At 37.5% G+C, this 16,107-nt stretch overlaps 1 protein-coding gene across 4 annotated transcripts in view; it reads right to left on the minus strand.

The window, feature by feature from the left end:
* Positions 1-16,107, minus strand: part of ube3d (ubiquitin protein ligase E3D) — a 255,586-nt gene that overhangs the window by 228,852 nt on the left and 10,627 nt on the right. For 2 of the 4 annotated variants that reach the window (XM_079894240.1, XM_079894239.1), the window contains exons 5-9: positions 14,219-14,312; positions 12,503-12,605; positions 12,311-12,419; positions 10,254-10,408; positions 537-675 (exon numbers count right to left, since the gene is read on the minus strand). In XM_079894240.1, the coding sequence (XP_079750366.1) occupies positions 537-675; positions 10,254-10,408; positions 12,311-12,419; positions 12,503-12,605; positions 14,219-14,312 (600 nt within the window). The remainder of the gene's footprint in view (positions 1-536; positions 676-10,253; positions 10,409-12,310; positions 12,420-12,502; positions 12,606-14,218; positions 14,313-16,107) is intronic. The other 2 variants (XM_079894242.1, XM_079894241.1) reach the window with 2 other exon arrangements.

Here is a 16,107-nt window from a genome sequence, read left to right on the forward strand (position 1 = left end):
AGCTTAATGGTGGTGACATTGAAATCATGCAACCGTGATGTAGTTCGTTTATAGCCTACGTTTAGCTTTTTACTTCTGCCTAAATTCATAAAAATTCAAAATTCATAAAAGCTGTGTTCATTTGTTAAGATCATGATGAACAAAACGTGTAAGAATAATAAAGTCTTATAGCTAAAATTAAGCTCTGCGACCTATAAGCCAAAAGCCAATGGAAAAATCCTATTGTTTTTTTTCTTCTCCATTGAACCAGGGGTTGATGCGAACTTACAGACTACAAAATACATCACTGCAGAGCTCTATTTCATTTATTGTCACACACCTACAGTACATTTCTACGCTAGTCTGTACTTTTCTAGGCAATTTTGGGACTTTGTATTGTGTTTCTCATTACTGTCTCTTAAGGAAGAATAGCTTTTTTCAGAGTCCTCTATTTGACGTCGCTTTGGATAAAAGCATCTGCTAAATGTAATGTAAAGAAGGAGTCAGAGATAATGAACTATAATGACTAAGCAGTCCAGTATGACTAAGTATGTGACCTGATATGAGTTCATGCAGCGCAGGAATGCTGGCAGCCTGAAGGTGCTGGACATCAGAAGCTTCTGGAGCTCCTCGCATGAGCTGTGAGGGAGGGGGAGAGGGTGCACGCTAATGTCCTTCTCCCAGACATCCACAACACTAGAACAAGAGAAAGAAAAACAGAAGATATAAGATATGAGAGAGAGCGAGAGAGAGGTTTACAAAACTTTATCTAAAACACTTATTAATCTTCAACAATTCACATTATATATATGATAAAAAAAAAGAAAAAAAAAAAGATGTCCATCAGAAACAACACACACAACATCATTAACACACCACAGATCATTGAAACACATCTCATTATTTACAAGACTATAGTATGCAAATTATATTTTGTCTACCAGCTACTAATTTCATAAACATCACTTCAACATTAATACAATTAAGCTGTAATCCTTGATTTTTCCTGGTTTTCCATATTGCCAATTTCACAGTTCCTATTAAATAATGTAACAGACACATCTTCCTTCTTTTTGAAAAATTACATTTCACACCCCCTATAAAATCTTCCTCTGAGAATTCCTCACCAAAAACTTGAAATAATCTATTAAGAACATCAAAAAGACCTTCCAATCCTTTACATTTTAATAACAAATGTTCTAAATTCTCTTCTTCTCCACAAAACCTACATCCCACCCCTACTGCTGGATTCAGGTGCGCCACATGTTTGTCTGTAACCATTACACCGAGAGAGAGAGAGAGAGAGAGAGAGAGAGAGAGAGAGATCCAAAGTGGAATAGGAGGAAGGACATATGACATCATAAAGGACATGTGCAATGGGAACAAATGCGGTGTTAAGATTAATGACAAACGTACTGATTATTTCAGTCAAACTAAAGGAGTCCGTCAAGGCTGCAGCCTCAGCCCGACTCTATTTAATATCTATATTAATGAATTGCCATCAACACTTGAGAAGTCCTCTTGTCCTGGTCTGACTCTCGAGGACAGAGAAATCAAAAGCCTCCTGTACACTGATGATCTTCTGCTGCGCTCTCCTCATGAAGAGGGACTGCATCAAAGCCTCTCGCTTCTAGAACAGTACAGCAACAACTGGTACAACTAATAAACATAGAGAAGTCCAAAATAATGATCTTTCAGAAAAAAACCTCGCCTTACTGACAAGAAATATAAATTTACACTCGGGGGAACAATTCTTAATCATGTCACCTGTTATAATTATTTGGGTCTGACAATCTCAGCTTCTGGAAAATTTGACACTGCAATAAAAGATCTGACTGATGAAGCACGTAGGCCTTATTACAGTATAAGGAAACCCCTGTTCAAATTTAACCCACCCATTAAACTGTGGCTGAAAATCTTTGACAGCATCATCAAACCTATCCTTCCATACGGCTGTGAAATCTGGGGCCCCAAATTTAAATTAAATGACGAATCCTGGGACAAAACCCCTGTTGAAATTTACCACGTTGAGTTCTGCAAGAACATCCTGGGAACTCACAGCAACGCTTCAAGACTGCTCAGACTGTGTTCACACTCCTCTGATGGAGTCGTAGAGGACGAGCTGCACTTCCTCACCGAGTGCAGCAAGTATAAAACCATCAGAGACACTTGTTTCACACAAATAGCACAGATTTTACCTCAATTCCAACAAGCGAGCCTCATAAACAAACTGTCTTATATTTTGTGAGAGAAAGAAGAATGTATTGACCTGGCAGCGCAGTGTGTGTCTTCCTGCCATCATATGAGGGACAAGGGCTGAACCCTCTTTTCCCTTTAAACTACTCTCTGTACTTTTATTTCTTTATTTATTTTTATTGTGATATATTTATGTATAATATGGAAATGTTTTTTTTCTTTCTTTCATTTATCTATGTTTGTATAGGTCTATTGCTTTGGCAATATTGTGCTATTTTACACAGTCATGCCAATAAAGCTCATTTGAAATAGATTTTTTTTTTTTTTTAAAGACTACGTGTGTGAAAGCTGTCGAGTCTTCTGTCAGACGCAGTTTAAATAAAGAGTGCCTGAGAAAAACACGTTGCCTGATTCAGTATCTGCTGTCAGATGAGATGTTGTTAGGTTGTATGTCAGTGTCATTACTCTAACGTTATTTTCATAATTAAAAAATCTCTCACCTCAGAAAAACAAACTTTCCTGTCCTGACGTTAAACTGTGCTCGAGACGCGCATTCAATTGTCTCTGCAAATGCGGTGGTGTGCACTGTGTATCACTTTCACCATATACAAATCTATTTTTATTTTCATGCATTTTGTTATTTTCTATATTTTTGATGACTGTAGTGGCTCATACCAATAACCATACTACCAAAAACTAGTTTGGGACTACTATTTAATAGCCTTACCATATACTGTTATTCATCAGTGTTAGTGATATTCTTACAATTTATGTGTATTTAACGAGGGAGATTACTTGTGTGTATGTCAACTAATTTTGAGAACTAAATTAGCTTGGTTCAAATTTCTAAAAATGTTTAAAGAATCCTTGGTTTAGTGATCTAGAACAGTGATTCCCACCTGGGGTGCCGTGTAAAAATCCTTCAAACATTTTTTAATTGCTAAAATGTGTATAAAGCATTTAACAATCGCCAATCGGCGCTGCTCTTGGTAGATTGCACTGGTCATAATGAAAATGAGCTCTTTAATTTGCACATTGTCAGTAGATCACCCATAGAACTTTTTATGGGATTGCGGTCTCAAATTGGCCCTTTTTAGTAAATCAGGCCCTTAGTTTTTTATTTTTCTTTGTCAAATGGCTCACAGCATGGGTCCAGTCCATTGAGTGTTTCTGCTCAGGCTGCTGAAGACCGACCAATAAAAATTGGTTTTGCTCAGCTAGAAAGAAAATGAGAAGGAACATTAACTGAAGGTGAGAACAGCTGGACTTTAAATTATATTGATCTGACAGTTTGAATTTTTAATCATGTCACAGCAATTTATCAATACGCAGCACTGAAGACAGCAGAGAAGCGGAGAGACTTATGTCCTGACACACATTATGGTGATGATCTATTCAGGACATTTCATTGACATTTACCCATCTGTGCTGTAGTTCCACAGAAAGCGCACACGCAGCTCTTAAAGTGGAAATGCTGGAGAAGCCCAGAGAGAGACGTGCCATGCAAAACTTCAACCAGGGAACCAAGCATGCTTTTTGGTGGAAGTTGCTCAATTACATAACTGTGTTATCTGCATTAATTGCATTTCATGTTACAAGAAGATATCTGAGAATTTTGAATTAAAGACATTATCGACTGTGCAATGGGAAGTCTGAGCTAGGACTGCGCTTTGAAGTCAATATTTCTTTCCTACTCTTGAACAGATATTGTTTTAATTTCTTCAGGGCCTTGATGATTTAAGTCATCTCTTAAAATACCTGAAGGCGAACAAGCCTAAGTTTTCCCATAGAATACACAAAAGAACAAACCAAGAGCTTGGATCATAATTCATAGAGATCTCAGGTCTTTGTTAGTTAAAATTAATTAATTAATAATAAAAAATAAAAATAAAAACCTTCTAAATGTGTTTAGCCTACTATAACTAAAATTGCAAAAGCAGACCTCCTGATTCCCTAAACAGATCATTACAATTTCTGTCAAAATGCCAGTTGATGTTTCTGATGGCACAATGTTTTCTCCTCTTTTCTTCATCAGTGCCATTTCAAATGTCAAGGCTGTCATGACATTTAGCATCCTATAGTGCGCTTTTAAGTTTTAGTTGGAATCGAACACACAGACCAGCTTACAGACTTTCTGATGCACGTCATTTCTGATATTCAGGGAGTACAGGTCGTGATGAAACGGAAGCAGCGACAGATCTTTACTTCCCTATTGTGACGTACATCCGAATGAAATGGATTTTCGAAAAAGATGATTAGATGGAGGCAGATCTGAATGCAACTTGACTAAACGATTGGAGAAGTCCTGCACGTGACACCAGAGAGAAGTCTGTAGTTTCATTGAAACATCCAGAAATGAAATTGATAAAAAAAGATTAAAAAAAAAAGAAAGAAACATGCTCATGAGTTCACAGTAAACATGCATTTAGAAAATGTATGAATTTTCATTTCATGCCAACTTTATGTTCCCAGGCTGATACAGCAAACAAATGAGCAACTAGTCACTGAATTTGATAAAGTTTGCAAGTTTCATAGCATTGAATCTTTGACGAATATTGAAGAGTTTAAGAAACTTAAAAAGGTAAATTAAATATTCAATTCCACCAGTGTTTGTCAACCAGTAGAAATGCTGCTGTACTGTTTATACTTGCATCTAAGGTTGAATTTTTTATATCTAACACAATTTTAAAAATCTGACACCATTTAGAAAACTTACTCTACAAACTGTCACAGACAATGAGTGGAGTCGGCTCTTTTGATTATAACAGGAGTCATTTAGATTTGTTGTGTACGTTTGAGTAGAGACAATGCGACTGAAGTTTGTTTGTGGTTGCTGTCCAATGTTTCAACTTGCTTCTCAAATGTATAATTCATCTGCTGTCCTGCCACATGTATGTATTATATTAATGAACCCAATTCTAAATAAGAAAGAAAATCAAATGAAATAAAGTAGCATTCATTTGTAAAATATTTAATTTACTGAATTATCAAAAACAGGATTACAGTGGGGAGAACAAGTATTTGATACACTGCCGATTTTGCAGGTTTTCCCGCTTACAAAGCATGTAGAAGTCTGTCATTTTTATCACAGGTACACTTCAACTGTGAGTGACAGAATCTAAAACAAAAATCCAGAAAATCACATTGTATGATTTTTAAGTAATTAATTTGCATTTTATTGCATGACATAAGTATTTGATAGATCAGAAAAGCAGAACTTAATGTTTGGTACAGAAACCTTTATTTGCAATTACAGAGATCATACGTTTCCTGTAGTTCTTGACCAGGTTTGCACACACTGCAGCAGGGATTCTGGCCCACTCCTCCATACAGACCTTCTCCAGACCCTTCAGGTTTCGGGGCTGTTTCGGGGCAATACGGACTTTCAGCTCCCTCCAAAGATCTTCTATTGGGTTCAGGTCTGGAGACTGGCTAGGCCACTCCAAGACCTTGAGATGCTTCTTATGGAGACACTCCTTAGTTGCCCTGGCTGTGTGTTTCGGGTTGTTGTCATGCTGGAAGACCCAGCCACGACCCATCTTCAATGCTCTAACTGAGGGAAGGAGGTTGTTGGCCAAGATCTCGTGATACATGGCCCCATCCATCCTCCCCTCAATATGGTGCAGTCGTCCTGTCCCCTTTGCAGAAAAGCATCCCCAAAGAATGATGTTTCCACCTCCATGCTTCACGGTTGGGATGGTGTTCTTGGGGTTGTACTCATCCTTCTTCTTCCTCCAAACACGGCGAGTGGAGTTTAGACCTAAAAGCTCTATTTTTGTCTCATCAGACCACATGACCTTCTCCCATTCCTCCTCTGGATCATCCAGATGGTCATTGGCAAACTTCAGACGGGCCTGGACATGCGCTGGCTTGAGCAGGGGGACCTTGCGTGCGCTGCACGATTTTAATCCATGACGGCGTAGTGTGTTACTAATGGTTCTCTTTGAGACTGTGGTCCCAGCTCTCTTCAGGTCATTGACCAGGTCCTGCCGTGTAGTTCTGGGCTGATCCATCATCTTCCTCATGATCATTGATGCCCCACGAGGTGAGATCTTGCATGGTGCCCCAGATCAAGGGAGATTGACCGTCATCTTTAACTTCTTCCAATTTCTAATAATTGCGCCAACAGTTGTTGCCTTCTCACCAAGCTGCTTGCCTATAGTCCTGTAGCCCATCCCAGCCTTGTGCAGGTCTACAATTTTATCCCTGATGTCCTTACACAGCTCTCTGGTCTTGGCCATTGTGGAGAGGTTGGAGTCTGTTTGATTGAGTGTGTGGACATGTGTCTTTTATACAGGTAACGAGTTCAAACAGGTGCAGTTAATACAGGTAATGACTAATGAGAGGAGAACAGGAGGGCTTCTTAAAGAAAAACTAACAGGTCTGTGAGAGCCGGAATTCTTACTGGTTGGTAGGTGATCAAATACTTATGTCATGCAATAAAATGCAAAATAATTATTTAAAAATCATACAATGTGATTTTCTGGATTTTTGTTTTAGATTCCGTCTCTCACAGTTGAACAGTACCTATGATAAAAATTACAGACCTCTACATGCTTTGTAAGTGGGAAAACCTGCAAAATCTGCAGTGTATCAAATACTTGTTCTCCCCACTGTATATACGGGATCATACGGAAGTAAACAAGACAGACATTAAAATAAGTGTTTGCACATTTATTTATAGTGTGATCTGACGCCGAAGCCAGCAAATTTGAATGCAGGCAATATAAAAAACAAAGAGATTGATGTGAGAAAAAAGAGAGCAGATTTTTTTAAACATTTATGATACGAGCCCTTATGTTTTGCTTGAATCTGATCTGTCACTGTAATACTTGAGTTGTGACACATCACTGTCTTTAATGACAACCCTTCGCAACTCTTGATAACTTTGGGCATGTAAAAGATTTGAAGCGACTCCCATGAGCGCAGAATTTTGACAAAGGTCGCATTGAAAAACATCCGACCTGTATTGGATTTAGTTCCACATATGGAAGTGGCAAAAAATCGGAATTGAAAAGATCAGATTTCATGTGGTTTGTGCTGGATTAGGGCCACATTTACCTGCCGTCTGAATGTACCCAAGTGAGCAGTTGAGATGTGGACCAGACATTGTGTGGACAGTCAAAAGTCTGCTTCCTAAGAGTTTCCTCTGATTAGCATAATGGCTCAGGGTCTGTATACGAGCTCCATGAATCATGTTTGATCCCACCACCTCTACACACTCAAACGCATCTGTTAGCGCCAGGTAGGAAAAGAGGCAGAGTTAATGTACACTTGGGAAAAAAAGGAGAGCGAGACGAGGTAAGGGTGTAAAGAGTCGTGACGACCTTATGGAGTCAGAGACAATATAGTGCAGAGCGCCCACCCACAATTCCTCTGTGATTCACTCGCTGATTCCAGCACATCTTTGGCTCCTCAAGTTCTTACAAAGGGAACATTTGACGTTTTGAAGAAGGATGAGACTAACTGAGCCGACATTTCTCTGAGCTTGTGGATTTACAGTATATTTATGGCTACTAGCGGCCATATAATAATTTCTACCGTGGCATTTCCTTCAATTTATTACTAATTATTTTTAAATTATCAATTGACTACTTCTGATATTGAAATCACAATTATTAATGTTAATAAATACTGCCCTGCAAAGGCAAAACGCAGTAACTGCATATTGATAAAACTCTATGCCAGAAATAGTCTCTTTTTATATTTTTACACTATAATAGATTAGTATTTACTAGTGCAAAGTGCCCGTGCAAAATCAGTTTTTGTGTGAGTTTTTAGTAATTGTTGGTTTGGTGTGTTTGAGTGCTCATTGGTACCATTACACAGCAAAAGTTCAGTGACATTTTTATTTGTGCATGGTAGAAAGCAAATACTGATACTGACATAATGACATACAATAAATGTGGAAAATTGAACTACACGATTCAGAGAGCAGGATACACAGTGAACTCCGAGAAAACGCTACTTAAGCTCCGCTGCTTTCCTCGACCCTCTCTGTCTCTGGTCCTGGGCTGTGCTCACTCAGTGTGTGTGTGTGTGAGAGGGGGAGTGGCCAGCTGTGCTCACTCAGTGTGTGTGTGTGCGAGAGGGGGAGTGGCCAGCTGTGCTCACTCAGTGTGTGTGTGAGAGGGGGAGTGGCCAGCTGTGCTCACTCAGTGTGTGTGTGAGAGGGGGAGTGGCCAGCTGTGCTCACTCAGTGTGTGTGTGAGAGGGGGAGTGGCCAGCTGTGCTCACTCAGTGTGTGTGTGAGAGGGGGAGTGGCCAGCTGTGCTCACTCAGTGTGTGTGTGAGAGGGGGAGGGGCCAGCTGTGCTCACTCAGTGTGTGTGTGAGAGGGGGAGTGGCCAGCGGCTAGAGCGGCAAAAGCCAGTGTGTGCTTCTTTTACCGATATATATTTAACGATATATTTTGCATTTCTAATCCAAACAACGTCAAACTTGGCACTGCACTTACTCATGCCGTAGCAAGACACCTGTCAATTTTGAAATCCATCGGACTAACAGTTCGAGAGATATGCGAATAACAGACATACAGACTGACTGACAGACAGACAGACGTTTCTGTAATTTATAGATAGATGTGTGCAAATTTACTTTGTAATAATAATGACATAATACATTTATTAACATTCATTGGTCAAAGACAGCATCCAAAATGTTTACTGAAACAATCCAGTTAACATGTTTGCTGTTTCAAACTGTTTTTCTCTGATGCCAAAACTGAGAAGAGCGTGTTAAAAGTTTTAATTTCAATTTTCAATTTCAAATGAGCTTTATTAGCATGACTGTGTATCACACCGTATAGATCATGTTATGTTTCTGAGAATGTATAAAGTGCCTGAAATGTAAACAAGGCAAGTATTGGTTGTTGGTTGGTAAACTCTTTTTCTTAACCCTATAAAGCCTATTGCCTTTAAATGATCAACATGATCATGAACGTTGTCGAGAAACCTCTTGCACATAATCTACTGCATGCTTTCTGTCGTCTGATTGATCGTTTATACTTCTTTAGCAAGCTAAAGGCCTTTTAGTAAAAATGTCCACCTTCAGCTTGTGTCTTTTTGCAGTGAAATATTTACTGATTTTTTTTTTTTTTTTAAGTAAATGAAAGAATAACTTTCAAGATGACTGAAGCAACTTAGATAATTTTTTAGAAAAATGTGAGTATCAAATATAATCCATCAGGCTCTCAATCATACTTTAAAATAATAAAACTACAGAGCTTTGATCATAAAACTAAGCATTTAAATATCATCTTACTAAGACATATTATTGGGAGATAGAGTGACAGCTGATATTTATATGATTTTTATGTAATGTAAGTACATGCTGTACTGATACACAGATCTTATTGATTTACATTACAAGCATTACATTTTTCTTTTCGGTCGTATAAATATCAGCATCTGCAACAAATTGCATATTTTTGCTTGGTTTGGGCCACTGAATAAAATTGATGCGTTTTTTTTTTTTTCTCGAGTATGAGCTCAAAGCCTGATACATCAAATATGATACGAAAAAAAAAAATCATGCATTATTTTTTTTAAATGAAAAAAATAATCAAACAAACAAAACGTTTTGTCTAAAGGCTCCATTTCAAAACAATAGATTTAAAAAAAAAAAAAAAAAAAAAAAAGTGCATGTCAATCTTTACAGGTTTAATCAGTATTTTGGATTCCCAATAAAAATATATATAAACATTTTCACAAGATAAATTCATGTGAGTATTGTGTACAATTCACAAACTTGTTTACACAGAATATATCTTGTCTATTTTCCTTTGCATTTAACAGATTTTCTTCTTGTTTTAAGCATAAAAATAAAAAACTAGTGATGTTTATTTTTATGTCATGCTAATGTTGTTTACCAGCGTTTAAAAGTGCCCTTAACATTGCGTCTAAAAAAGATGCATTTTAAAACATGATGCTCCCAGAGTTAACAGGGTGCATCTTTTTAAATTACTCAACAAAACACCATATGTCATTTGATCCACATCAGAGATGAGGAGGAATCTGATTAGATTTCTAAATTAATATGAGTAAAATGAACAGATGTCAGGGTGAACTGATGGCTTACTCTTTGAGTTTGCTGTCAGAGCAGAGGACGTAGAGCACTTTGACTGCTTGAACAGCCTGGCATGACTGATGTTCTCTGGGATGAACGTCACCTGTGGAGATGAAGCTTTTGCCAGGAAATGAGGCGACCAAAGTGTCCGTGTTCAGAAGCCACAGCTGATGATTAAAACAGAAAGTAATTACCTGAAGGTCGGATATAAAGGGGACATATCATGTAAAAACGTACTATGCAGACATACTGCAATAACAGACATTTGAAGGAAACAAATGAATAACATTGTAAGTTTACTTTAGAGAGAAATCTTTACACATTACCAAAATGAACAGTTTTGTACATCACAAAACCAGTCACAAGGGTCAATTTTCTTGAAATTGAGATTTAAACATCATCTGAAAGCTGAATAAATAAGATTTCCATTGATGTATGGTTTGTTAGGATAGGACAGTATTTGGTCGATATACATCTATTTGAAAATCTGGAATCTGAGGGTGCAAAAAAATCGAAACATTGAGAAATTCACCTTTAAAGTTGTGCATTTATGTTCGCGATTTTGCTGCATTCACTCACAAAAATATTTGTTTTATATATTTACAGTAGGAAATAGGGGTGTAACGGTACACAAAAATCACGGTTCGGTACGTACCTCGGTTTTAAAGTCACGGTTCGGTTTATTTTCGGTACAGTAAGGGGAAGAAATGCAAACATTAAACTGCAGGTTGTTTATTACTATAAACTGTTTTAAACAATTTGTTTACACTTTTTTAAACACTTTTTAATAAAATATAATAAAATAGATATAAAATTAAAAAAAAGAATAAGAAATAAAATACTGCTGCAAAGTTCTCCACTAAATAAAATACTCTCAGTCTCAAACCAATATCACATAATAAATTTAATGAAAAATATAAATAAATAACTATGATTACAGTGCAGCATTACCAATCCCAGCTTGTAGGCCTGCTCATATTTAAAAATTAAGGCTGGGGATCGATAAAAAAAAAAACGAATTAATTGCACAATTTGCTGTAATTAATTGCAATTCCTCCAAGCTTGTAATCATCAATAATTAAACTTATAATCACCTAATTAAATGAAACATGGGGAAAAAAGGAACAGAAAATAGCCCTATATTAAAATAATATTAAGCATAAATATATCAATGTATTATTATTTTTCAATAATCAATCAACATAATCAATTTAAGATTTTTTTTCCCACTTTTTTAATAATTATCAAAATAAAATATAGTCCAAAGCTATAGTACAAAGCTATTATTACCAGAGCATGTTATCAGAGCAGGTCATTTTACCATTGTTGCCAGCATAACTATACCAGCTCAGCAAACAGAAGTGTACTACTGAGAAATTTCACCTTATTTGAGCGGACTTTGCTTTTCCAGTGCGTGATCGGTACATGATTGGAGTGTTTGGGCCGTTAACGACAGAGCAGAACGCGCAGCGCAAACACGGACTCGAACATTGAGCAGAGAGCGCAGCGCAAACACGGACTCGAACATTGAGCAGAGAGCGCAGCGGGCCGACACACACACACACACACACACACACACGCGCGCGCGGAACGGAGAGTGCGGCGGCGCACGCGGAAAAGCTTTTTTTCGCCCTGCAGTTGATTTCATTGGTTTAGGTTACAGTGACGACGGATAAAACTTTAGAATCAGCTGCAGGGCGGGATTTGCGCTGAACGCGGAGACTTCCGCCACTTAATATGTTCGTGTGGAAACACGAAAATGTACCTATGTTCCGCACACAAAATATTGCATTCAGTCATTCGGTACACACGTGCACCGAACCGAAAGCCCTGTACCGAAACGGTCCGGTACGAATACACGTACCGTTACACCCCTAGTAGGAAATTTACAAAATATCTTCATGAAACATGATCTTTACTTAATATTCTAATGATTTTTGGCATAAAAGAAAAATCTATTATTTGGACCCATTCAATGTATTGTTGGCTATCGCCACAAATATGCCCGTGCGACTTGTGACTGGTTTTGTGGTCCAGGGTCACATATATATGGGGTTTAATGTTCATACCAGAATCACAGCTGTACCATCTGGCGTTTGGATGGAAAAGCGAAATATACTCTGTGCAGATGACAGCTCGACCAGCCTTGAAGCTAAGGTTTGCTCCAAGAATCGCTGCCTGAAGGAGACACAATAAAAAAAGCTACATAAACATGATCTACACATGACAACAAAATGAATAAATCCAATTACCTCACTAACCTTATTGAATCTGACTTGGGCTCCAAACTGAGCCGTGTTATATCACACCCTCCATCTTCACCTGGCTTTACTAATATTTCAGTTATGTAAAACTTCAGCACCTCTGAAACACGAAGAACAGTGACGTATATTAAACACAGAATATTACACACTATCAACAGCTGGAGGTGTAAGATTAGAAGAAATTAGCTCTCATATAACATCTGCACCTTCAACAGTCCATAGAAACAACTAGAGTTTTCTTATCATAAACAACAAAGTTAAAGTATAATCCTGAGCTCAAGTATTGTTTTCCAGGCCAAATATATATATATAAAAAAATAAAACTATTTTCGAAATGCTGCTCTTGTTTGGTCATTATGGAAATGATCCGGCGGCGTCTGTGTTCTTTCATTTATGCGTCATCAAGCACAACAATTTCTGTACAAGTACACGGGATAGTTCACCAAAAAATAGAAGTTCTGTCATCATTTACTCTCCCTCATGTCGTTCCACACCTGTAAGACTTTCGTTCATCTTCAGAACACAAATGAAGATATTTGAATGAAATCTGAGAGATTTCTGTCCCTCCATTGACAGCTACTCAACTACCACTTTGACGGTTCAAAAAGTTCATAAAGAGATCAGAAAACTAATATGAATTGAGCAGTTTAGTCCATATTTTCTGAAGAAACTCAATCACTTTATATGATGAACAGATTGAATTTAGTCTTTTATTCACATTCAATAAATTTCAAGTGTGGAACATGCATACGAAATAAGCAAAGTGTTTTTCATAATGTACATTAACACATAATGTCAGAGAGATATCAGTTCTGCTTTTGTTCATAAATGTCAGTAGTGATGTTGTACAATGAGGTCAATGTCATTAGTGTCCCAATGTGTAGCGAGCCAGCGTTCATTACTGTCCTGACCAGTGCTCGAATTTGTGTACACAATATACAGATTCACGATCTGAGAAGCTTGAGAGCTGATTTAGACGCACCGAGTATCATTATTAATAGCCAACATACTCTTTTCTCTTCATTCCCTCTTCTTCTCTCCACATTCACTCTTGTCTTGTCTACGCACAAATATCAATGTGCAATTAACCTACAATCAAAATCAATTAACCTGCCTTAAAATACCTGATGTGGGCATAACTCATATCTCTAGTATGTGAACAGACATCAAATCTGACATCTGACTATGCATAAGAGCGAACAAGGTTTGAGAACTTCATCCGAGGGGAAGAATTTCAGTGCATTTCTCATAGAAAGATATCGCATGACATCAGAGGGCTACATGAACATCTGCACCTCCTTTAGTGTCCCACAGAAGACGCAAGTCATTCGGGTTTGTAAAAACATGAGGGTGAGTACACGATGACAGTATGTTTGTTGAACTATCCCTTTAAAATAGTAGCAATAAAACACAAATCAACAAAAAACAAACACAAAAAACGTACAATCACTAAAAATAGACCTTTGCAATCGGACTATTTTTGCTTCAAAAGCACAGCACTTTTATAAATACCCAAGAGTCTGAAAACATTTCAAAGCATCTTAGAGTGTCTCAGGCTGGTGTTGCTAACAGGAAAAATGAATGGCCCATATGGGGCATCAGGGGTTATATATGACCTCATGCGGTTATAAATATAAAAAGGCACTGGTTTTATTCATTTGCAGTCATGTAAAATGCACAGATGGTGTGTTAGCACTGCTTTGCGCTGCATACCTGCAGAGAGTTCCTCGCCCAGCACTGCAGAGCAGCTCGAGCAGGACAGCATCACACGCTTACTGACACGCTTCTGCTGCGGGACACACACATACTGAGGTGAGAGGCACGTGTGTTAGGGGAATCTTCACAGGCTGCACTGGTTATATGGTTATACATATTACAGGTTCAGTCAGCCCACTCGGCGGCCATATTCATATTCATATTCATATTCATATTCATATTCATATTCATATTCATATTCATATTCATAACACCCCCAGCTGGAAACAGCAGCAATTTCCAGCCAAGTGCTCCTTACCAACAACATTTCCATTTCCAGCTCTAGGAATATGAAAGGTCTGTCATCATCAATTTATTTATTTATTTTTACAAATTCTTTTTTTAGTGTTTACTGGATTCGTCATTTTCAATCATTTAACTATTATTAAAGTTATAGTTAAAAATGATCAAATCAATATTTGTCCTTAATTTACAGAAAATATAAACTACTGTTCAAATTTTTTTTAAACACAATTATTACTTTTGTTCAGCAGGGATACGTTATATTCAGAAGTCACAGTAAAGATATTTATAGTGTTACAAACGATTTCTATTCCACATTTTTTAGAATGTTCTATTCATTAATTATGAATCATGTGACTCTGAAGACTGGAGTAACGATGCTGAAAATTCAGCTTTAATCACAGGAATAAATTACATTTTAAAATATATCACAAAATAAAATATTACAATATTACAGTTTTTTTAATCGAATAAATGCAGCCTTGGTGAGAAACAGCTTTCAAAAACATGTTAAAAAAAAATTAGCAACTCCAAACTTTTCAACTAGGGATGCACGATATATCGGCCATCATATCGGTATCGGCCATTATACGTTCATTTTTAATGTTATCGTTATTGGTCCGATAAGAAGATTTGGCTGATATCTTAAAGCCGATATATTATATATTATTTCCCTCAGCACTGTTTGCTATGATGCTTTTGAACTGCTTGAAATATGATTATCATTTATTTCATCGGGGTGGGGGGGGGGGGGGACTACTGTACTTTTACTGTACTGTAACCAGGCTACTGTACTTTTTCTGTTTGATTTATGTTGAAGTGCTTGGGATGTGGCTTTTAATGGTGATTGGTGAGACTTTTGTTTTTGTAATCAAACTCTCAACAATTATATAAAAATTTGGATTTAGATTTATCAGCCAATATATCGGTTATCATCTTTCAAACAAAGAATTATCGGTATCGGCCAAAATGTTCACATCTGTGCATTTCTATTTTCAACTGTAGTGCAAGTTTATGAATAACTTCAAACCAACATTTTTTGGTGACAAAATAGCTAGCCTGGCTTGTTTTAGGCTAAATCTGCAACTTTGGTAACAGGGCTAGAGAACTGCAAACCTCACATAACATGAACAGAAAAAAAAAAGAGCTCATGTAATTTTTTTTGACCTTTTCACTAAGCATTTGTTTAAAAGGTGTTTCATAGCCCTTTTGACACAAATTACATGAAAACTGCCAGTAATTCTTCAGCTTGTTTCTAAACTTGAGCCTCAACTGTATACTGAAAAAACAAAATAAAAAAAAACATCATATACAATAAGAAAACAGAATGTGTGCTGAAGTCATTTAGGATTGAAAAAGTGTGCCTGTAACTCCTCGGCATGGCCACGGGCTACACACAGATTGAGACTGAGAAAGAGAATCAATCCCTCGTAAAGACATGATGGGCTCCTCTCCACAGCCCGGCCGACCCTAATGTTCCTGAGAGTGGATTTCCTCTCCGCCTCTTCAGCCTTTATTGTGATGAAAGGAAAGCATCTGCCTCCTCTGTCAACCCTGAGGCTGTGAGAACCGAGTTACAACCGAGCACTACTTAGGGTGAAAAT

This window comes from Squalius cephalus, assembly GCF_949319135.1.
Source record: "Squalius cephalus genome assembly, chromosome: 15".
NCBI lineage: Eukaryota > Metazoa > Chordata > Actinopteri > Cypriniformes > Leuciscidae > Squalius > Squalius cephalus.